Consider the following 24,000-nt stretch of genomic DNA (forward strand, 5'->3'; position numbering starts at 1 on the left):
GCTGGGGCCAGGAGTACAATACAACCACTGCATGCTTGGAGAATTTGTAGTTGTAGAGAAAGAAAGAGAAAAGAGAGCCTCTTCCTGACACTCTCTGTCCTTCTGTTTTCACCCCAGCAAATCAATATGGATTCCTAGTTGTTTATTACTTTTAAACTCTGAGAAAGGGACTAGACTGTAACTAATCAAAATCAGAGATTCCGGATTCCAGCACTTCAAAGGCTCAAAGATTTCAACATATTTCCAACCTATTTCACTTGCTTTCATGTCATGGAACAAAGACTGCTCTGTTCCACAGAACCCCTAACAATAAATGTGTAAAAATTTCTCCACAAAATTTTAAAGGCGTAGATTTCTGGTACCATAAAACATACATTTTTTTCCTTTTTTTAAAAAAAACTATCCATCCTTTTCTATCTATTTTGAATGCATTTATATATTAGCCATTGTCATCTGCAATTGCACATTATTCTTCATCTCAATTGCCTATTACGTAGAAAAAAATCTTTTTATACTCATTTTGTATGCTTGTTAATTCCATCAGGTGCCCCCCTGTTCTATATTTGTGTAGAACAGTGAACAGCTGCTCCCTGTTATCATTTTCAAGAGCCTTCATGGTTTCATATACCTCTATCATATTTCCAGTTAACCATCTCTTTTTTTAAGTTGAAGAGCTGTAGTATTTTTAACATTTTGTACAAAAATACTCCATGCGTGTGGTGCGTGATCACATTTTTGTATTTATTTGTACCGTTCCTAGTTCTACTCAATTGTTCTAAAATGAAATGCTCAAAACTATCCAGCCAATTAAAACAGACTTAGTTGAACCATTTTTAAAAATTTTATCATTTGAACTGAGATATTTGCATTTATTTTCTGTCATTATTAGCCTTTCACATTGTTTAATTACTGATCTTTCAACACCCCTTCCCAAAGGTCCCAGGTTTGAAGAAAAATCTGAAATCTTAAAAAAAAAACCATGGAGGAGAGGGGGTAAAAACTTTCTAAAATGTTACATGCAGCCTCTGTAGATTTAAAAAAACAAATATCCTCAGTGGCTGTTGCTAGGAAACTCCAACAGTATTGCTTGCCTTCAAGCCTAAATTTCTGTCAGTAAAAAGTGGAGGGAAGGGCCCTTTCCAGATCTGTTTTGGCCTTTTGATGGAGGATTTACCAGGGCCAAGCCTGGCAGCAACCACCAGATGACTTACATGAGACACCCCAGCCTGCCTACTTACTACTGTGTAGTGGTTAGAGTGTTGGCTAGGATCTGAGAGACCCAAGTTTGCATCCTCACTCTTTTGTGAAAGTTCACTAGGTAACCTTGGGCCCGTCATACATTCTCAGACTAACCTACCTCACAAGGTTGTTGTGAAGATAAAACAGAGATAAAACAGAATGATGATGTAAGCTACTCTGAGTCTGTCATGATCCCTTCTGACCAGCCCAGTAGCTCTGACTTGGAGGGCTCAGTGGAAGAGCTTAAGATGCCAAAGCGAGGGAACCAAGAGGACCAGTGGGATGAGGGAGGGCCTGATGCTGCAGAGGCAGTTGCTGCCCATGCTCCGGCAGTACCAGAGGCCACCCTGTCAGAACCTGAAAGTGAGCTCTTGCCACTGGCCTTGGAGATAACCACTAAACCTCTGCCAGGTAGGACATGAATCTGGACCCATAGCCCCCAGGACCCTTTCTCACTTTGCAGGAACGGTAGTGGCAGAAGATCCAGACTGAGGTGGCACAAAGGAAGCAAAGTGCCAAAATGGCTGCATGCAACTTCCATGTAGATGCAGAGTAGAGTGCTGAGAGTGGTACTTCCACACAGGATCCTGGCCAGAGCACAGTGCAGCCTCGAGAGTTTCAACACGTGCCAGCAAGTACATCTGAATTTGATTAACACCCAGCCTATTTAGGATGAGGCTTGAGAAGGCTGCCTTTCTGGATCAATTGGTTCAGTTAGTGGAAGCTCCATATTTCAGCCTCAAGCCTCCAGTTCCAGTATATGCTCTCAAGCCTAGCCAGCCAAGCAAATAGCCCTACTCCAAAGGAGCCCAGACTTGGCCAGCCTGCAGAGTGCATAACAATTGATCCTACCCTCACAGATAGAGAACCTGGCAGCTGTAAATGAGGCATTAAAGGCTCAAGTGATCCTTTTGAGCCAGCAAGCAGCTGCCATACAAGAACAGCTCCAGCAGCAGGAGGTCAACACCCTTCCTCCACACTAGCCATATCATTGTGCCATTGACCTTACTCAAGGGGTACCCATTCCTGCTGGCCATTGGTACTGGTCTCAAAACCTGAGCTGGTAGCCCTAAGGGATCTCCTAGATAAAAATCTAGTCAGGGGGTTCATTTGACACTCAGTTTCTCCAGCAGCAGCACCCCCCTGGTCTTTTTCATGAAGAAGTAATACAGGGAGTTCCACCTGTGCAATAACTATTAGGCTCTGAAGAAGATCCTAATATATAACCAGTATCCACTGCCTCAGTCCCTGAATTGTTCAACCATCTTCATTGAGTGACCCAGTTCATCAAAGGGGCCTACAACTTAGACTGGATCAAGGAAGGAGATAAGTGGAAGACTGCTTTCTGTACTCATTACGTCCACTGGAATGCCTTTTTGGGTTGTGCAATGCTCCTGCAGTCTTCCAGCACTTCATCAATGAATGTTTTGGGACCTGATTGACTGGAACATCATTATATACCTGGATGACATCTTGATTTACTCCAGGGACCCTGCCCTCCACACACTCAGTCCATGTTCTGGAGATACTGCACCAGCAGGACTTCTCTGCCAAGCTCAAGAAGTGCCCCTTTGACTTAACTGAAGTTGAATTCTTGAGACATGCCATCTCCTCACAGGGACTCCAGATGGATTTCCAGAAGGTGAGGGTTGTCCTAGATTGGCACGCTCCCCAGAACATGAAAGAATTGCAACATTTCCTGTAAACTACTACTGGCAGTTCATCCCTAATTTCTCCACATTGGCCTTACCCCTGACCCACCTGCTTTGAGGATAAACTCTGTTTTCATGGGACTCTGAAGCCCAATAGGCTTTTGAGCAGTCTCATAATGAACATGAGCCTGAAGGCCACCCTGCCCACAGTATTAGCTATGAGCACCTTTGAGTGTCCCTGTTTACAAAGGCCTTCTAGGTACCAAAATACATTCTGTTGGCAGAATCTCTGGAAAGCCATTAGAGTGGACTTCATCTCTTCAGAATGCCTCAATGTATGACTGAGAATTTGCCTGTAACATCATAACTGAATCAGATCTGAATGTGGATGAACAACAAGACTTATATGTCTGCTGACACAATCTTATCAGAATGATCCAGTGTCTGTGCTACAGCAAGCTTGGCAGTTCCAGAAATCAATGCTTTCCCACCCAATCTGGTGCTACCAAAATGATCTTTCTCTCACGCATCCTAACTAGCAGCAAACATCTCTGAAAGAGTAGGAAGAACAGGAATATATACAAGAGCCATGTCGGTCCTATTTGATGACAGAAGATCTGTCCTATTACACCTGAACTTTCACGTGAAAGGGTCTACTTGGTGCCTATGGATGACTTTCCTCAGGAGATGTGATAATCTTACACCTTCCTTACCTTAAATAAGCTTCAGCTAAGGTATTGTTATCTTTAGGTGTTTATCAAAATATGTACTGCCTTGATCTAACACTAAAAGGCCAGGGGTGCTAAGCATATGGCTCACAGTTCAAGTCTGTTGATACTCATACAAATAAGTATGCAATGATGGTGTGCTTTTTCCTCCATGAGGCATGCTCCCCATCTGAAGAGACTTACTGTCATTAGTAGGACTCCGTAAGAAAGATACCACATAATAGCCACCTGGTTGCAGTGACAAATCAAGGGATCTGCTGTATTCTTGAGTATGTGAATAAGGATGTGCTACTGTAGTGCCATTTCCTACTGGAAAGGCAAAAGGATCCTCAGTAGAGGCTGAACATGGAATCTGGCCATGCCATCAATTTCTAGCAGGATACCAGCATCCCCAGCAGCTGAGTCACATCTGCTTAGCATTTGTATCTGACACTCTTGGTGAAAGCAGTCACCTTCAGCTGCCTCTCTAGTGAAAGGAACATTCTGTCCTGAAGCATATCCAGGGTCACTCCCAAGTGGTCTATTTGCTGCTGCGGATGCAGAGAGCTCTTGTCTATATTTATGACGGACCTATAATCCTTCAAGCAATTGACAGCTGTTTGAACATCCTTCTGAGCATTTGTTTCTAAAGGTGAACTTCTGGATATTGTCTGGGTGCAGAAAGACTTCTATCCTCCTTTTACCTATATTTAGAGCTATCAAAGTCTTGGTAAACCCCAAGGGAATTGATGTTAAGCCAAGAGGTAGGGTACCGTACTGATAATGATAAATCTTTTTGAGGCATTTGTTGAGCTTCTTTTGGATTGATGCATCTCATTTGCTTGTTCCTTTGGGGTATGGTGAAAACAGTGAAGTAAATTCCAGTGTGACGCTGGTAGTCCAGTTCTGTCACCTTGATATCCACAAAACATTGGATCTCTGCCAACTTGACTAAATGCTTTTTGATGATTTTTCAATCTCATGAAGTCAGTCTGACTGCTGTCTCTGTAATGCTTCATTTTGTAGGTGTGTTTGAGAATTTGAAATGTCTTTGGCCTAGATCTGTCACTTTTGTGTAGTGAGCGTCTTCTTTTTTCCCTTTCTTGTGAAAATCTTCTTGAGGCCATTTTTGGGCACCTTGGAAATGTTGGAATCTACTGCCAACCTGGAGAATAATGGGTCTAGAGAGTGAAGTTTGTGGCAGATGCTATTAGGAACCTCACAACCCTATCTTGGTGCTACCTCAATCCTTTGTCACCAGCATTCTTTAAGATGCTATCTGCCTTGGTGGTTATAACTGCTATGGAAGGGAGAACTGAGCTGTCAGAACACCCGCTTCTCAATCTTGAAAGCAGCATTGCTTTTACAGAAAGGGAATAATGTGCATTCTGAGTAGCTTCCTTACCACCTTGCTCAGTTATCTATTCAAGAAAAGACACTGAAGGCATCTTTTGGAGACCTCTGGAGCTCTTGTCCCTTGATTTGAGGACTTCGATCAGTTCCTGAGTTTGCACTCTTGCTCACACTCATACACATACAAGTGAATCTTGGGGAAATAATGTCTTCTGAGATGCTTGAATACACATGAAACTGCCTTATACAAATCAGACCATTGATCCATGCAAGGCAGTATTGTCTATTCAGACTGGCAGCAGCTCGGAAAGGCAGTATTGTCTATTCAGACTGCCAGCAGCTCACAAGGGTTTCGGATGGAGGTCTTTCATATCATCTACTGCCTGATCCTTAACTGGATGTGCCAGGAATTGAATCAGGGATCTTCTTCATGCTAAGCAGATGCTCTACCAATGAGCCATGGCCCCTCCCTGTCACCCCCCCCCCCAATTATTCTTTTCTCTCTGCAAGGTAGTCTATTGGAAGCCTCAAAAGGGCTGGGTTAACCAGTTGTAAAGGAATGTTATCTTGCTGCAGTTCTGATATCAGGAGTCTTATCAAATGGATGTGAGAAAGGTGATTCTGGATGAAATATGGATGTGTTGAAGCACTAGAGGAGATACTAGGTTTCTGGTAGATTGGGAGTAATCCTTTCAGCATGAGTGGCCCCAGCAGCGGCTGGATTTAACTTACTGCACTGCTGGTACCAATTGACAGACACTGCTTGGAACAGCTTCAGTTTTATTTGTATAGGAAAGATTTGCACAGGAGCAAATATCGGGAGCTTTAATAGTGATTGGTAGAATAATAGAAAACAGAGACCGTTTCTCAGTTGGAAGCTGCTACTATGGCTTGACTAGGGCTGGCCCAAGTGCTTTTGGCATTCTGGGCAAACTATGGTTTTGGTGCCAGACTCTATCACCAGGCAGCAGACTCAGATGGTATGATTTGGACACATTTTAACTATATTTGCATACGTAGCCAAGCTCTGCAATAAGAAACAAATAATACAAGAGGGGGACCTGCAAGGAGTTGCACGGAATCTCATTTTCCCTCCTTCACTATTTCCTCTTTTTCTTCCCTGAAAGCCCCCTCCCCTTTTCCTATCTTCTTCTCCCCTTTTGAATATAAAAAGAGAGTCTTGCCTGTTTATGGCTCCAGTTTCTGACTTTAAGTATCTACAGATTTGGCTATGTTAAGAATTCGATATATTGATAACTCAGCTTCTGAAATGGCAATGATGCACTATTTACAAATACAATAGTTAGCATTTTTCTTCATGCGAGATAACATGTACCCCAAATTATCACTACTGATTATACTGCTTTTTTCCCCAACCTGGATATCCCAGGCTAGCCTGATTTGGTGTAGTGGTAAAAGCCTGGGACTCTAATCTGGAGAACCGGGTTTGATTCCCCACTCCTCCACTTGAAGCCAGCTGGATGACCTTGGGTCAGTCACAGCTTCTAGGAGCTCTCTCAGCCCCACCCACCTCACAAAGTTATTGTTGTGAGGATAAAAATAACATACTTTGTAAACTGCTCTGAGTGGGTATTAAGTTGTCCTGAAGGGTAGTATATAAATCGAATGTTGTTGTTATTTTGTTAAAGCTCAGAAGCTAAGCAGGGTAAGCCCTGGTTAGTACTTGGATGAGAGACTATCTCGGAAGAGAGTCCAGGGTTGCTACGTAAAGGTAGGCAATTGAAAACCACTTCTGTTTGTCTTTTCCCTTGAAACCCCTCTGGGGGTCACTAAGTCAGATGCAACTTGATGGCACTTTACACACAGATACTATTGTTTGGAGGTACTGTAACACTCAGGAGGGGTTGTTTTGCTATGATAATCAGCCATGAAATGTCTAGCCTATCCACAAAAATCTTGCTTCACAGTTACAAAAAAAATCAGGAGGCACTTTTTTTAATGAGAAGAAGAAACAGATATGTAGTTCCACTGGAAGCTTCTCTTCTTCAGTGGGAAGAAAACAAATTACAACTAGTCTGGCACATTCAAAGAGACACTGTGTATATATAGTGCATAATATACGCCCACCCACACATCTGCTTGATTTTCCTTTTAGTCTCCACTTGGGGTTTTTGTGTCTGCCTCTGGCAAACTCCAAGGAGCAGAGTAATCGTAGACTTGCAGAAACGTTTCTTCTTTGCTTAGAAATGGGAAAAAGCAGTATAAGAGGATGAAAATATGTAGAAATTGGTATGACAATTCTGTGCATATTCACTTGAAGTCTTGTTTTGCTTTCTGTGCTCATCTCGCTCTCTGTAATCTGCCTTGAGTCTCAGTGAGAAAGGTGGGCTATAAATGACATAAATAAATAGAACAATGAGTTCCACTGCACTAATGTCAGCGTGCATAGGACTGCGCTCATAAGATGCTCTGCTGACAGTTCAGTTATTTGCTGTTAAAAATATTGTGGCCACCATGTTTCTGTTTTAGTATTCTAAAAGACACAGTCCACAACAATTCGACTATTTACCTTCTTATCATTGTTCGTTTAAAGCACTATTTGGATTTCTATCCTAGCCCAAATGTGCCTGGTTATATTATTAACAAAACTCATTCTATTGTTTTTATTTTACTGTACTATATTAACAGATTTGTAAAAAAATATCTCATATTTGTAAAAAAATATCTCAAAGCACCTAAAATTTGCTTGGAGATCTTTTAAATGATTTTACACTCTTTCCTTCTGTGTCTTTTTGAAAACTATGTACAGGATATAGTTTTCCATCGGGAACTGAACCCATGGTCTCCTCTTTCACTTCTTACCAGTGATACCCTTTCAGGCAAAGTATTTGAGTTATGGGAAGAAGATACTGTCACACTGGCATCTTGCAGCCAAAGATGAATCCTTGAGGGTTAAGTCAGGGATTTTTTTTTTAAAGTAGAGTCAAAATGTCACTGCATTTATCCTTCTGAAATATCTGTGTGTCTTACAGAGTTACTGTGCTTCAGGTGGAATTAATTGCTTTTATTGTCTATGTTAATTTTCTTCCTTTCTTTTAAGCAAGACAAAACAGTTAAACAGCATGATCATCCTGATTCAGTTTAAACCAGAGGACTTGATTAAAATCCCACTGGGGTTTCTCTCAGAGCCTCTCTACGCAAGACTTCTAACACAAGTTCTTCACATGTCGGGGGATGCAATGTTAGCCAGAAAGCATAGTTTTAAATGACAGAGCTGGTGGAGATCGCTCCAAAGGGGACAGATCCTCTCACAGCCCTCCACCGTCTCTGGCGAGCCAGACTGTCTCCCATTCCAGAGCCCTCCAGGGGGCAGAGAACGGGAGTGGGGGACCTGGGATCCCTAATGTGGCCAAAGTGGAATCAATGAAGGAAATGTAAGATTTTACTACCAAGATACAGAACGGGGATATTTAAGGTAATGTCTGGTAAATCCAAGGAAAGGGAATGTCTACAAATTGATATGTGCAGGTACCCTCCAGCTGTATATTCTCTGGATCTGGTACATTCCTCAGCTGCCTGGAAATTTCAAGAAGCTCATCCTCCATTACTAGATTTTGAAGTGTTTCATGAGAACTAGTGTGATATAGGAAAAGACTTGCAAATAATACGAGAAGAATGAAGATGAAGCTGTTGGACTATTCCTTGTCTCATTTCATAACATACATAAAAATTCATTTGTAATGTCTTCAATTTAAACTGTATGTTCATTTTTATTTCAGTAAGGCAGAGCTCCTTCCCGAAATGACAACCCTCATATGGTTGTATCTGCACAGTTTTCTTCTAGGCATGGGTTTGGGCATCTCAGTACAAGAAATGCATATTGGCAGCTGAATCCAAGAGACCATAATTTACTTTACATTAGTAAATATTCATGTTAGAACTTGGCAGTTGACAAGAGTTAAAATTAGCAGAAAGTCTACTAAAGTGGCAAAAAAAAATTCCTTCACTTTCAGTAGTGAAGCCTATTGTGAAAGCAAATTGGTGTTATGAATAATGCATATATTTCCCATGCATTATTTCTATAAAAATAAAAAATACCAATTATTTTCTACGTAGCCTATCTAGCATCTTTGTATTTCTCATAATTAATGTATAAGCATTAAATCACCAATAGAAAATGGTCCCCTTGATATTGTTACTGGTAATTAATTATGCATGTTATGAAACCAAATATCACCACACATACTATGAAGAATTTTTAAAAAGTTAAAAGCTTGCAAAAATATGCTTTTTCCCCAAAGTGGAAAGAAAAGAGTAAATTTTGCACTTGTAAACATTTTATGAATAGAAATAGAACATTAAGGATTATATTGCCAATAAAACAGCTCACAAAAGGCATAATTAGTAAAGGGTGATTAAAATTGTTAAAATTAATTTTGTAGTTATACATCTATTTGCATTAACCATAATGGCTGCCATCTTATTGCTTGTCTTGGGAAAAATCCATAAAATAAATTTTGTTTATGAACATGTCTTTTCAAGTGGTATCTGTTCTAAGTAAATCAACTAAATAAATCATTAATTAGGAATCTTCAGAAAAATAATTTTTTAAAAGTGAAATATTTAATCTCGCACAGAAAAAACTAATTTCTGTATTTGCAGTTTCAAGGATGTACCATTTTCAGGTTATGATGTCTATCTTAGGAATATTGATTACTCATAAATGTAATATTGTAAAATAATACACACATTAGCAACAATGCCCATTGTGTGAAAAATACAACGGAAAAACTGATTCAGTGAGCCCCCTCCCGGTGGCAAGCAGGTGCTTCACAGCTGCCTTGAGGCCACAGCCATCAGCAATGCGCCTGCGCAAGGATAAAAAGTGAGCTGTTGCCAATACGGCTTGCCTTTCATAATGCTATTCCTCTGACCAGTTTAAGGTTCATATTTTATTTCTTTTTTTAAGCAAACTTTTTTGTAAGTAGCACTTTAGCATATTAGCTATGAAGCATCTTAAGAATAACAGCACAGCTACAGTAGAATCCCATAATAATATCTGATTTTTTGAAATTCGTAAGTTCATGCTGTTGTCCGCTTAGCCACAGTTAGCTGAGCTATGTTCACATAAAGTACATGTGCCTCTAGATAAGGTAGGTATTGAGGCAGCCTCTGAGCATTGTGACAATACATAGCACTACTATAGGCACTTGAGCAAGATTTGGGTCCAGAAGTGCCTTAGAGACCAACTAGATTTCCAGGGTGCGAGCTTTTGAGAGTCAAAACTCCCTTTCAAGAGTCAAAGGGAACTTTGACTCTTGAAAGTTCATGCCCTGGAAATCCAGTTTCTCTGTAAGGTGCTACTGGACCCGAATCTTGCTCCTCTACTACAGACCAACGTGGCTACCCACCTGAAACCATGGAAGGCACCACATTCAACTGTTTGGAGTGGAAAGCCATCAACCTTACCAGGTACAGACTGATAATCACATTTTTTTTACCAAATGCAAGACAGTAGATATTATAACTGAGGGACTGAGAATTAAAAATCCACTACAAACTACTTATCCTACAAACGATGGAGAAATGGTCTGATGAAGGGAATCTCGACACTTGAAAGCTCATGCCCTGGAAATCTAGTTGGTCTCTAAGGTGCTACTGGACCCGAATCTTGCTCTTCTACTGCAAATCAACATGGCTACCCACCTGGAACTGTAAGCACTTGTCATGTGATGGGGACAATCCTAAGGCTATTGTGGAAATGTCTTTGGATGGCAACTAAGTCCCTGTGCCAATGTAATTCAGAGATATATATCAACATAATTTGGAGATACACTGGTGTATTATCCCACCACTGCAACTATGCAAGAGCAGAAATCAACAATGCCCACCCCTTCAGCCCATGTCCCAGAAATGGAGAATAAAGACTGCAGGGATGAATAGCAACAGGCAGCAGTAGTTAACCACATGAATGCAGCAGAGGGATGGCAACATAGGAAGGTCCTAAGTAAAATGACTGGATTCTGGGACAGCCAATCAGCATGTGCTCAGCTGTGCTTGGGGTTCTTTTTGTGGCTGTCTAATAGCTAACCACACACAGGGCTTAAAGCAGGCTCCTCGGCCATGCTAAGTCTGTGGTCTTCCACAGCACTATGATTTCCCTTGCCATTTTTTCTGTCCCTGGTATCCATTGTAAGGTTTGAAACAAGACTCAAGAGAGGATTCCAATTGTCTCTTTTTGCAAAATGTCGGAGTGTCTGCTATGTTACTTTCAGTTTTAACCAGAAGTAATGTAAGCATGCCAGGCCTTCCTTTCCCCCATTTCATGCCACCAGCACCTGAAGTGAGGTGGTCAAGAAGGCAGGATACCAGAAGGCCTCTCACTATAGCAGTAGGCCTGGCATCCCTACCTTGACCTTTGTAATGATTTCAAGTAAATGTGTGCATGTATCTTTAAATGCTTGGTGAGATAGGTGGAGAGTGGGGGCGAAAGAGAGGGATGAGTGAGTGATATGATTGGTTGATGACTGTGAGCGAAACCACAAGTGACAAAAGGCACAGATTGGACACTTGTCTGCTTCCCTCAAGTTTTGATGGGAAATGTAGGCATCCTGGTCTCGCAGCTTCGCTCTCTGACTGCTGTCCAATGGACTTTTCAACTGTCACTTGTCCAACATTCCACCAAGCTGCCTACATTTCCCATCAAAACTTGAGGGAAGCAGACAAGTGTCCAATCTGTGCCTTTTGTCACTTGTAGTTCCGCTCTGAGAGTGTGGGCAGAGTGAATGCAGTTTAGACAGTGCAGAGAGCAAAGTGGGAGTCAGAAGAAAGCAGGCTAGCTGTGTGCTGCCTGAGTATATTGAAGTGTTTATGAGAGAAATATAACCTGTGTGGAACCTGAACTGAGCATGTTTGTGAAAGGACACTCAGTCAGGGAAAGAGAGGCCAGCTGTGTGCTGCCTGAGCAGGTTTCATATTTCTGTGAATGAGAGTCAGAGAAGAAAGCAGGCTAGCTGTGTGCTGCCTGAGTATATTGGAGGATTTATGAGAGAAATATAACCTGTGTGGAACCTGAACTGAGCATGTTTGTGAAAGGGAAAGAGAGGCCAGCTGTGTGCTGCCTGAGCAGGTTTAATATTTCTGTGAATGAGAGAAAGAGAGGCCAGCTGTGTGCTGTCTGAGGAGTTTTAAGCATTTCTGTGAGAGAAATATTGAGAAAGAGGCTAACTGTGTGTGAAGCCTTAGAAGAGATCTGTGTGAATGAGTTTATAGGAAGTAACTTTAAGAACTGAGAACTACGTTTATGAAACCGATACACTTCATGACTAAATAAAAATTTATTTTGATTTGTTATATCCCAGAGTAGCTGTCATTGTTATATCCCTTTCCTATCCTCAGGGCCACATAGAACCACGAAGGAGCCTGACGCTTAGGAACATTACCAAAGGGAAACTTAAATAAAATATATTGGAATATAACATTCCTGGTGGCAGCAAACTACCCAGAAGGTGTTAAGGGAAAGATTAAAAGCAAAATCGACCCTAGAGAAAGTAAGGGTCATAACAGCCTTATTCCTAGTTTCTTCCTTGCTAGGATTCAGCCCCCTCTAGGGTTGCCAGCCTAGATCTCCCAGAATTACAACTGATCTCCAGGCAACAGGGACCAGTTCCCCTAGAGAAAATGGCTGATTTGGAGGGTGAACTCAGTGGCATCATACCCCACTGAAGACCCCTCCCCGACCCTGCCTTCTCCAGTCTTCACCCCTAAAATCTCCATGAATATCCCAACCCAGACCTGGCAACCCTGGCCCCCTCCCTCCTTCCCATATAAATGCTTTACACGTGAGCTCTTAGAAGGAATGCCTCCTGTGTGCACTCTGTTGTTGCGGTGCTAGTGTCTGTGGACCCCTTGCTTTGCAAAGGCTGCTCCTTAGGACAATATCCTCCCCACCCACCCCATGACCTGAGCCCTTGTGTGGGAGAGGCTGCCACCTTTCCCTTGGCCAAATGAGCTGGGAAGGCATCTGGTGTTATGGTTGGAGTGGCCATTAGGGTTGCCAGCCTCCAGGTAGGGGTCTGGATTTCTCCTGGAATGACAGCTCATCTCCAGACCACAGAGTTAAGTTCCCCTGGAAGTAATGACAGCTTTAGAGACTGGACCCCATGGAATTACATCTGTGATAAGTTCCCTCCCCTACCCAAACTTCACCTTCCCCAGTCCCTGCTTCCAAATTACCAGGAATTTCTAAGCCAGAGTTGGCAGCCCTGCTGGCCATGCTTCCTTCCCTGTGTGTATGGGTTTACAGGATGAGATTTGAAGCGCTTTGTGGAGATCCCAGGAGCGAGGTAGTTACAGGGCACCTATAGGGCATGCTGCAGTTTTTGGTACAGTAGGAGATGTGCACTAGGACTGCTCTTGTTCTGCTGTGGTTGTGTGTGGGGGGGGTGGGGGGTACAACAGGGATGCTTGCAACTTGCTGGGTTCCAGTTGGGAACACCCTGATGATGTTTCCTGTCCTGAAGCTTTGCTCAGTGGAGCAACCAGGGGACAGATTGGGGAAATGATGTTTAGATGTCCTGTTTCAGAGCAGTAAGTGGTGAAATGATGCTCTAGGAATATAGTTTTACCATATGGGTTTTACCATAGAATTTGAAAATTCCTAGAGCATCATGACATCACTTCCTGTTCCTGCCAGTCAAGGGCTGAGGACTCTAGTGCACAGTGATATCATGGAGGTGAGCCAGCATCAGTATGCATAAGATGGCTGTTTCTATATCTGGCTGGCATGGGGACATCATCAGCATACTGCTTCATGGTTGGTGGGTATGGGAGATGTTGCTATGGATTCCAGTGCAATTGTATCTCTCAGCTTTTTTGAGTTTGGATACCAACTAACTATGCCAGCGCTGCACTAGAATCTGCAACTTAATATTGAGCTGTAAAGCATTTTATCTGTTTATTTCACAAATTCTGGCAACAAACCTGGCCAGGTTCCCAAGGAAGGGATATATAAATGCAGGCACATAGTAACAAACAAGGCACTTATTGAGACTAGGGCAAATTCCTGTTGGAGGGAGGGAAAAGGGGTGGAAGGGGTTTCTGAAAGCCAAGTCCCATGTTTTCCTTTCATCTAGATGTAGATGAATGATCATAAGTCACCTGGGCCATTTTCACACATCTCAGCATACTGCTAAACTCACGGAATGAGGATGTCTTCATGGCACAATTTCTGACATCATCGGACCACATGGCATGATGACGTCAGAAATCGTGCCATGAAGAAGCTCTTGTTCCATGAGTTTAGCACCATGCCGAGACATGTGAAAGTGGCCCTGGCCTATGGACAAGAGATAGACAATGTATTTGAAATGCAATTGGGATGCTATTTTGGAGAATTACAAACCCTGACTTGCTTTAGGCAGTCTTGGGAGTGGATAAAAGACATCTGGTTAAGGGGGGGGGGGGAAATCATATAAATACAGCAACACAAGTGAATAAATGCAATCCCAGAATTACAGCAGGAGATACATTTCCTTGCCCTGCAGGCGAATTAAAATGTGTGCACCTGGTTGTAAAATGTTGGTGAAACACAAATCCAGTATGCAGCGAGGGAATTTCTTAGTCCATAAATAATATTATTTCAGAGCTATTGAAAGATTTTATTGTATTTGCATTATTTTTTTTCTTTCTCACTGGAACATAAGGAGGGTTACACAGAGTAAGTCAATACAATCAAACCGAATGGAACATCCCATAAAGTATGCAATAGGATTTGGATGGTAGAAATCGGGAACCAACCAGAAATCTGAATGTCTATGACTTCATGCGTGCAGGACAGCATGGCAACTCAGTCATAACCAGGTCTCAGATAGTACAATGCACATGCATGCTCTCTCTCTCTCTCTCTCTCTCTCTCTCACACACACACACACACACACACACACCCAAGCATACAATAGATGGATTGTTGCATTTTCCTCAGTGAAAGGAGCTTTCTCAAAGCGGCCTTTAATCATAGCCTTGAAAACAACAAGAGTTTCTATTTTCTCCAAATTAGACCTGAGGACCGACAGCCCCGTATGGAGTTTGTGGCATCAGTGACCGATTCATTTCATTGCAGAATGATACAATGACTCAGAACTTGATCACTGGAAGGAAATGTCTTTAAGTCAGATTGTTGTCCTAGGAAATGATCTGGAAAGTTATGAAGAGCTCAAAGCTTTGACTGATTAATTATCTAAAGCTCTGTATGTGGGGCTCATCTTAATCAGCAGGACTGAAAGTTAAGTATATACTTGCTTGTTTGTTTTTTGAGGCTGGCTTTCCTTTTTTTTTTTTTTTGAAAAGTTTTTTATTGGGTTAGAACATTATTATTTTTACATTACAATCAATTTTCCCCTAATTTTTCGTTTCTAACCCCCTCCCTTTCCCCCCCTTTTGTTGACTTCCAACAGCTTTCCCACCCTCTGTCCCTTTTCCCTTACTTCTATTAAATTCTATTAAATATCTAAAACAGATATACATTCTCCATTATATTAAGCAGTACATCTTTAACTCCTTTACTTATTATACACCCAAACTATACGTCTTTAGATAAACAATTTATCCCATTTTCCAGTTTTGAATATTTCTATATAGACCTATATATCATAAACCATAAAAATTTCCCACATTTAAATCAAACAATTTGATTTGTTCTCTATGTATTACTCATTTCATCTTTTTATGGTAATTCTATATAACTCCTCAGATACTCAATCAATTTAACTCTTCTGTACATTCAGTTTGGTGCATATAAATCTTGTCAAAGAAAGAAAATATTGTTAATTACTCAATCCTCATGTTTAAACCTTATCATTAATTATTCTCTATCAGTTAACCTATACATATCTATATATATCTCAATCAATTAATCTAACTGCTTATAAATTCACATTTCTCTTCCTCCCCCGGTAAAGTCACCCCTCTCTTTTATACTTTTATTATACTTCAGTAGTTCTCAAACTGCCACAGTTTTCCTCCCACCTCCCATTTCTTCTCCAGATATTGTTTCAGCTTCTCCCAGTCTGTGTTAAACTGCCCTGAGTCCAGATCTCTCAGTTTTCTTGTCATCTTGTCCATTTCAGCCATATACAGCAATTTGTAGATCCAATCTTCAATAGTTGGCACTTCTTGTACTTTCCATTTCTGCGCATACAAAAGTCTAGCTGCTGCAGTCATATAAAAAATCAACGTCCTATGATGGGCTGGAATTCCCTCCATTCCCAAGTTTAGCAGCAGGAGTTCTGGGTTCTTATTTATTTGAAACTGTAAAATTTCACTCATTTCTCTTATTATTTCTCCCCAGAACTGCCTAGCTACCGCACACGACCACCACATATGATAGAGGGAGCCCTCATGTTTCTTACATTTCCAGCATTTATTAGAGGCTGGCTTTCCTTTTAAGGATAAGTTGAAGACGTTGCCTATGAAGTTATATCTCAATAGCTCAGAGGCTCCCACGATAAGACTTAGGTGATATGCCTGTTTATTTAAATATAATTGATTTAAATTGATTTTTGTCCACAGTGCAGGACTACCACTATTGCAACTCCCTACCTGTTTGCGTGGCAGTCACCTCGTCAGGTAATATACAGTGCCAGGCACCTGGTGCCTCAAACTAAGAGCCCTGCAATCTTCATAAAGGCTTCCGGTTAGAGAAATGAACTGCACAGCACGCCATAGTTTACAGATAGGGACAATCTCACCAAAGACTTGGTTGTAATTGTAGAATAGATGCAATTGAAACATCTACAGCAATGCTTAATTAAGGTACTGAAGAGGTTTGTGGAGGTGGGAGTGAATGGAGGAGCAAATGCACATATGCATGGACATTCTAGTAATAAAGATATTTGGAATGAATGTGAAGCATCTCCTTAAAAGTCAAAAGAGGAACAGTGTTTTACCAGTGTGAGGTATGAAAAATAAGGAACTCAATAGATGGAAGAGCAGGCAATTCCTGCTGGGACACTCATGCAACTAGCCAGAAGACACCTTGCCTAGGTAGAGAGGTGACACCTGGGGGCCGGTTGAATGCCGCCGTGTGATCTAAAGCTTCCAGCTCTATTACCTTCCTGAGCCTAAGAAATATACTGCTGGAAGCCCCAGAGTCAACCTCTGAGCTGCTAAACTACTGATCTGTGGCCTCCTACATCTGACTGTCTGCCTGTAGGCCAACCCTTGGGCCCTGGTGCTTCTTGCCTCAGGGTCATACTCTCACCACCACAGCAGCAAAGAAGCATTGGTTCTTTTGTCAAAAAATCTTTTTTTACAATCTGTCAGTTAAGAATAACAGTTCAGGGAGTTGAGGGGTATTTTTTATTTTGTCCAGCAGAGGGCTCCCACATTGTATTTCTGTCAGACTGTAACTCCAGCTCCTAATGGGAAAGTCTACAACCAGTAATTGGAGTGTACCAGAAGTGTGTATTGAGAAGAGTCTTGATTCTATATATTTTAAAGCCCATACTCTTTCAGAGGTAAAAGTTGTTGTTTTCAATTTGTCTTCCAGGCTGCAGCATAGCAGCATGTCGTGACATTAATTCTAAACACATTTATCTGGAAATTATTCCTATTGAAACCTGTGCAAGTTACTGAAATCTATGCAATTTACCTTCCAGTAAAGGCTTTTTGGTTAGGGTGTTATGCTTTCATAATACACAGGCAAATATTTCTTGTTTAATGTTAAAATTTACTTGTCTGCAAATACTTTGTGGGAATGCCTTTCATCTTTGCCTTTTGTCTTCAACAGCTGAAAGTTAACTGGTAACCCTTCAGAAACGTCTTAGGAAAACCAAGAACACACGTCCAGAAATTCTACAATATTATTCCTGATACTGCATATCAAGCTATTTTTCACTTGTGGCACTGATACATTTGTGCATCATTATAAATCCATAACTATACTCTTAACACAGGGATCTGTAAACTGTGGTGCCAGAGCTGATGTGGCTTACTGGGAAACCAAATATAGCTCTTTAGAAAAGAAAACGAACTTTTAAAGTTACAGTATATTGGAGGGGTAGGTAGGATGCTAGAATAACCAGTTTGTGAAGGTTATGATAGACAAAAAGTTTTATAGGATTTAAAGTCTACTTAGAGATGTTTTCAGGAAAAAGAAATGATATAGGTGAACAGTTGCCGATAATCTCAGAGCGAACCATGTAGGGATTTATGCCAGTGCACTAAAACAATCATACAGGTTGCTCCTGTATATCTTACTGTCAGAAGGTGGAGCTGCCAGGTTGGACCTCTGAACGTAGGTACTCTCCCAGATGTCTTTGTGGCATCAGTAGTGGGAGATAGGGTTGCCAGGTCCAGGTTGGGAAATGCCTAGAGATTTGAGAGGTGGAGCCTGGAGAGGTTGGGGTTTGGGGAGGTGCCTCAGAATGGTATAATGCCATAAAGTTAAGGTTGCCAGCCTCCAGGTGGTGAAAAAAGAAAAACCAAACAGAAGGTACCTCCAGTATCTGGAACCAAACAACTTGGTAGATAAACCACAAATGGTGGAAAATGAAGAAATCAATATCTATAAATATAAAGTGTATTCAAGTGCAAAGTTCATAGTGCTTATAAATACTTATGCCACCACAGGCCAAGTGCTGAGGGACAGGAGCAGGCCTCCAGACCAGGGGCCCGCGCTGGATGTGCCTGGGCATGCACCCCTGGTCATTCCTCCACCCTCACCAGAGGGCGGCCACCATGCCATCTCCCCACCCGCCTCCCTTGCATCGCCCGCAAACTGGCCCCGCAGGTGAGTTTGGGGGCCGTTGCTTCCTGCAAGACTTCAGATGGAGGTGTGGCTTTACCTGTAAATGGAAATTTTTCCATGTTATATTCTGAGCCATCTGGCCATCTGGCAACAGGCTGAGCTATTAGATGCAGCTCTTTAAAGAAGTCATGTAGCTTCTTCTCAGGTCACAGCTGGTTGGGGCCACATCATTTGACTTGCTTTGTGACAGGTAATTGCCACTCTCATTTGCCAGTAACTCCCAACCCTAAACAATTACTTATTGTGAGACCTCATGTCTGTCACTTCTTGCAACAACCAGAAACTTTAAGGATTATTAATCAACATGTCAATTGGGTTACCAGCTCCAGGTTAAGAAATTCTTGGAGATTTAAGGATGGAGCCTGGGAGGAGACCTCAGTGGGGTATAAAGCCATAGAGTCCACCCTTCAAAGCAGCCATTTTCTACAGGGGATCTGATCTCTGACATTTTGAGATAAATTTTAATTCCAGGAGATCCCCAGGCTCCACCTGGAGGTTGGCAACCCTATCAGTCAAGTAATTTTTTTTAGTTATGCAAATTTAGCTCTCTAGCAGTAGGTAGAAGGTAAAGTAGCCCTGTGCAAGCACCGAGTCATTACTGACCCATGGGGGATGTCGCATCACGATGTTTTCTTGGCAGATTTTTTGTTATGGGGTGGTTTGCCATCACCTTCCTCAGTCATCTACACTTTACCCCCAGGAAACTGGGTACTCATTTAACCAACCTCAGAAGGATGGAAGGCTGAGTCAACCTTGAGCTGGCTACTTGAACCCAGCTTCCACCAGGATCGAACTCAGGTCGTGAACAGAGCTTGGACTGCAGTACTGCAGTTTACCACTCTGCACCATGATGCTCCTCCTCTAGCAGTACTCCTCTAGCAGTAAAAGGTTGCTTATTCCTGCTGTAATACCATCTATGGCTCAGGGTACAAATAGAGTGCATGTGATCTAGGAACCTTGCTGAAGGTAAGCTGATCTGATGTTGTCAGTGGCTAGTGGGGAGACCCTGTGCCTTAAGCTGTATGGTGGGGAAAAGGTGGGATATAAATGTGACAAATAAACAAATAAATAAATTTTACCATAAATTAACCAATAGATCACACAGGGAGTCAAATCAAAGAAATCAAGAAATATTCTCAGATGACAGGAATGAGTTAAGGAAAGCACAACAAGTTGTTAATTAGGTAATCACACATATCACAGCCTCTTTCAGAAATGGGATACAAACTTAAGAATTAAGTGTGTGTGTTGATTGTGAGGAATAACTGGGTCCGATTATACTACTACTACTACTACTACTACTACTACTACTACTACTACTAATAACAACAACAACAACATTCCATTTATATACCACCCTTCAGGACAACTTAATGCCCACTCCGAGTGGTTTACAAAGTATGCTACTATTATCCCCACAACAAAACACCCTGTGAGGTAGGTGGGGCTGAGAGAGCTCCAGAGAGCCATGACTTGCCCAAGGTCACCCAGCTGGCTTCAAGTGGAGGAGTGGGGAATCAAACCCGGCTCTCCAGATTAGAGTCCCGCGCTCTTAACCACTATACCAAACTGGCTAGGCTGCTTGTGACTATCAGGTACAAGATTTTAAAAATGTATTTACTTACTTTATTTATATCCTGCCTTTCTCCCCAAGCAGCTTTCTTTGTTCTTCTCCATTTTGTCCTCAGAATAACCCTGTGAGGTAGGTTAGGCTGAGAGAGTGCATGGCCCAAAGTCACCCAGAAAGCTTCCTATGGCAGAGTGGGGATTCAAACCTGGGTCTGTCACTCTAACCATTATCTAGAATGCATCTAGAATTTTTTCATTGTGTTTTTATGTGTGTCCAGATACTTTCTTTTTGAAGTAAGTCATTACTCATATTAATTTTATATTAGAATACTCATTAATTTGAGGATGTTTAAGTACTTTTAAACTATTTGCTTGTCTTATGGAACTTAATGGACGGTCAACGGAAATGGACCCTATGTGACCTTACAGTCAGTAAAAGAGTTTCCCTACAGCATTGGAAAGACAAAAGCCTACTTTCTGTAATTCATTGGACTAAGGACCTTATAAACTTATCAAAGTTTGAATATATTGTATTTAGACAATAACTGCCTATGGAGTTATTTTCAGATATTTGAAGAAGCTTATGTATAAATTTGCCAGCAATTTGGGGGGGAGGGGAGGTGTTCTTTCTTTCTTTCTTTCTTTCTTTCTTTCTTTCTTTCTTTCTTTCTTTCTTTCTTTCTTTCTTTCTTTCTTTCTTTCTTTCTTTCTTTCTTTCTTTCTTTCTTTCTTTCTTTCTTTTTGCACAAATATTTTTTTAAAAAATTTAAAAGCCCTTCAGTTGCATGGCAGGGTATGATAATGATCCTTTTTGGAAGTGCACAAACAGTGAGGGATACTGGAATTGACTGGGGGCTGTACCATGACAGTTTTTTTCCTAATTCTGTTTATGAATGTTGGATGGGAGGCAGGTGTCAGGACTGGCTAGAGGACTCTCTCAGACTCTCCACCTCATCAGACACAGCTGCATGAGTTAAAGGTCTTTATTATGAGATGTCCACCAGCAGTGCACTGTACAAATCAATTGCCTGGAATGCCAGAGTGAAGCCCTCCCAGAATAGAAATACCCCTCATTCTCCTCCCCCTATTCCAAATGAAAGTCAGTTAGAGTTGGTACGCAGCTCCTAAGTGGGAAAAGCCAGGGAGAGATGCAGAGCTGGTACCTCAAGGTTGGCCAGCTGGTCCTCAGACATCTGGTAGCTCCATATACTCTCACCTGTACTGATAAGACAGCTCAGCAAAGCAGTAACAGGACAGCAGCAAAAAAACAGCAGAGAAATGACAAAGCAGCTATTCTATTCCCCATCCCCCTCCAATACTAAGAAACCTCCATGTATGGCAGGCAGGCTGGCTTGCTAGCCCTGCCTGACAACAGGGCCCCTGGAATATGATGGAGAAGGGTGAAAGTTTCATTGGGTACAGGTTTCCCATTTTACTCAGAGAGAGAAAAAGCTCAGAAAGACTATGATTATGAAGTCTCCATGACCATCCAAGAAAGAAGAGACCAGGTGCTTAATTTGCGCCCCTCACCCTGTGTCTTCTTTCCTGGAGACCTACAACACTCTATGATGTTTTCAAGGTAATTTCTCACTTCATCTGCTTAAGTGATCCTTTACGTTAGTCCTGAAGGCACCCCCACCCAAACAAACAGGATTGACACATTTTACAAAGAAAGAAAGAAAAGTATAGCAGTGGAGGCAAGCAATTTTGTCAGTTGATGACCACGATTCCATGAGAGGCCATTGAAACCATAGACTTATTGTTGGGGGTGGAGTGGACAGCCTGAATCTACTAATAAACTTTGTGGATAGGGGACCAGGGTCTCAGGCACTGGCAGAAGGAAATGGGGGAATGAATATGTGGCAGCATCATGCTGGTGTGCTTATGTCACTTCTGGTAAAAACTTTTAATCACTCAGTTAATCTTTATGACTGCCTACAAGCCATATCCCCTCCTGGATACACACCTTAACGTGGTGAGGGGGTTTGAGTGTGTCAGTGAAGCTGAAAGCAACACTGTCAGGAGCACAGGCTTGATCAAAAGTCTAATCTCCTGGAAGAGTCACTCAAGGCAGAATGGTCAAAGCTGAGACACCAGGCTAAGATGTATCCACCCCCTTCAGGAACAATGGTCACATCAGCAAAAGAGAATTGACTGTTTCAATGGTGATGGGAGTGGAAGAATTCTTGCAGGTTAGCTACTGGGCAGCAGCAGTAATGGAAGGTGATACTGGCGGGTGATCTTTCACAGACAACGGCAGTGTCACTTCAACTACCCCTGATTAGTACAGTGAAGCAGAAGAAGGCAATAGTAAACCACTTATGCTAATCTCTTACCTTGAAACCCCTATGAATGAATAGTGTTTGAAGGAAAAAAGAATGAAAGAAGATATAGTGCTGGAAGACAGGACCCCTCAGGTCGGATGGCACTCAATTGGCTACTGGAGAAGAGCTGAGGATAAGTACGAATAGCGCTATTCTTAATGATGGAACTGGATTAAAGCTGAAGGGATGTCCAGTTGTGGACATGAATAGATGCAAAGGGAACATCCAAAGCTGTGCTAAGGAGGAAGAAATTGAAAACTTTTACAAAAGTGTCCAAGATGAAATTTATCACACACTTAAACAAGATATGCTGATAATCATAGGCGAATGCAAAAGAAGGGTGCAAAGCAGAATCAAACGTGGGAAAAATTGGACTAGGATCACAAAATGAAGCAGGAGAGAAACTTGTAGAATTTTGTGAAGCCAACAACTTGTTCATTGCTATCACATGCTTCAGGCGATCGAAAAGACGATTGTACATGTGGAAATCACTGGGTAACCAATACAGGAACCAAATAGATTACATAATTGGAAGCAGAAGATGGAGATGTTCTATTCTGCCTGCTAAAACAAGACCAGGAGTTGAGTGTGGTACAGATCATGAGTTGCTAATATAAAAAATTAGAATAAAGCTGAAGAGAAACACTAAAAGAATCATAGTGCCAAAATACAATCTAAAGGATATTCCTGAAGAATTCAAAGTCCAGGTAAGGAATAGATTTGCAAAACTAAGTTTAGAAGAGCTATGGGCTGGAACCAGAGATATCATCAAGGAAGAATGTGCAAAGACTATTCCTGTAGCCAAAAGAAAGGAGAAGCCTAAATGGATGACTGAGGAAACTCTTAAAATTGCTAAAGACAGACAGGAAGCAAAAGCAAAAGGTGACAGAAATAGAGTCAGATTTCTTCATGCAGCTTTTCAGCGATTTACACGCAGAGACAAAGAAGTCTATTATAATAACCAGTGCAAAGAAATAGAAGAGAACAACAAAAAAGGAAGAACAAGAGATCTGTTCTACAAGATCCGGGAAATCAAAGGGAAATTCAAGCCACAGCTTGGGATGCTGAGAGATCAACATGGAAATACAGTATCTGATCAGGACAAAATAAAGATGGAAACAATACACTGAAGAACTATACAGAAGAGATGGACGAATAACAGATATTTTTGAAAAAGGGTCCTTTGATGAAGAACCAGAAATCTTAGAAAGTGAAGGTGCACTCAAAGCAACTGGGAGAAACAAAGCACCTGGAGTAGATGGAATACCAACAGAGCTATTTCATGCTACAGAAATGGAGTCCATCAAAATCTTAATAAGAATCTGTCAACAAATATGGAAAACAAAACAATGGCCCACAGACTGGAAACGCTCAGTCTACATTCCAAT

At 41.6% G+C, this 24,000-nt stretch overlaps 1 protein-coding gene across 1 annotated transcript in view; it reads left to right on the top strand.

Moving 5' to 3' along the window:
- Positions 1-1,427: 1,427 nt before the first annotated feature.
- LOC129324215 (collagen alpha-1(XIX) chain-like) overlaps positions 1,428-24,000 on the top strand; it is a 141,862-nt gene continuing 119,289 nt past the window's right edge. Inside the window, exon 1 of the mRNA XM_054971318.1 lies at positions 1,428-1,650. Within this exon, the coding sequence (XP_054827293.1) occupies positions 1,428-1,650 (223 nt within the window). The remainder of the gene's footprint in view (positions 1,651-24,000) is intronic.

Source organism: Eublepharis macularius, chromosome 1 (genome assembly GCF_028583425.1).
Source record: "Eublepharis macularius isolate TG4126 chromosome 1, MPM_Emac_v1.0, whole genome shotgun sequence".
In the NCBI taxonomy this organism is placed as follows: Eukaryota; Metazoa; Chordata; class Lepidosauria; order Squamata; family Eublepharidae; genus Eublepharis; species Eublepharis macularius.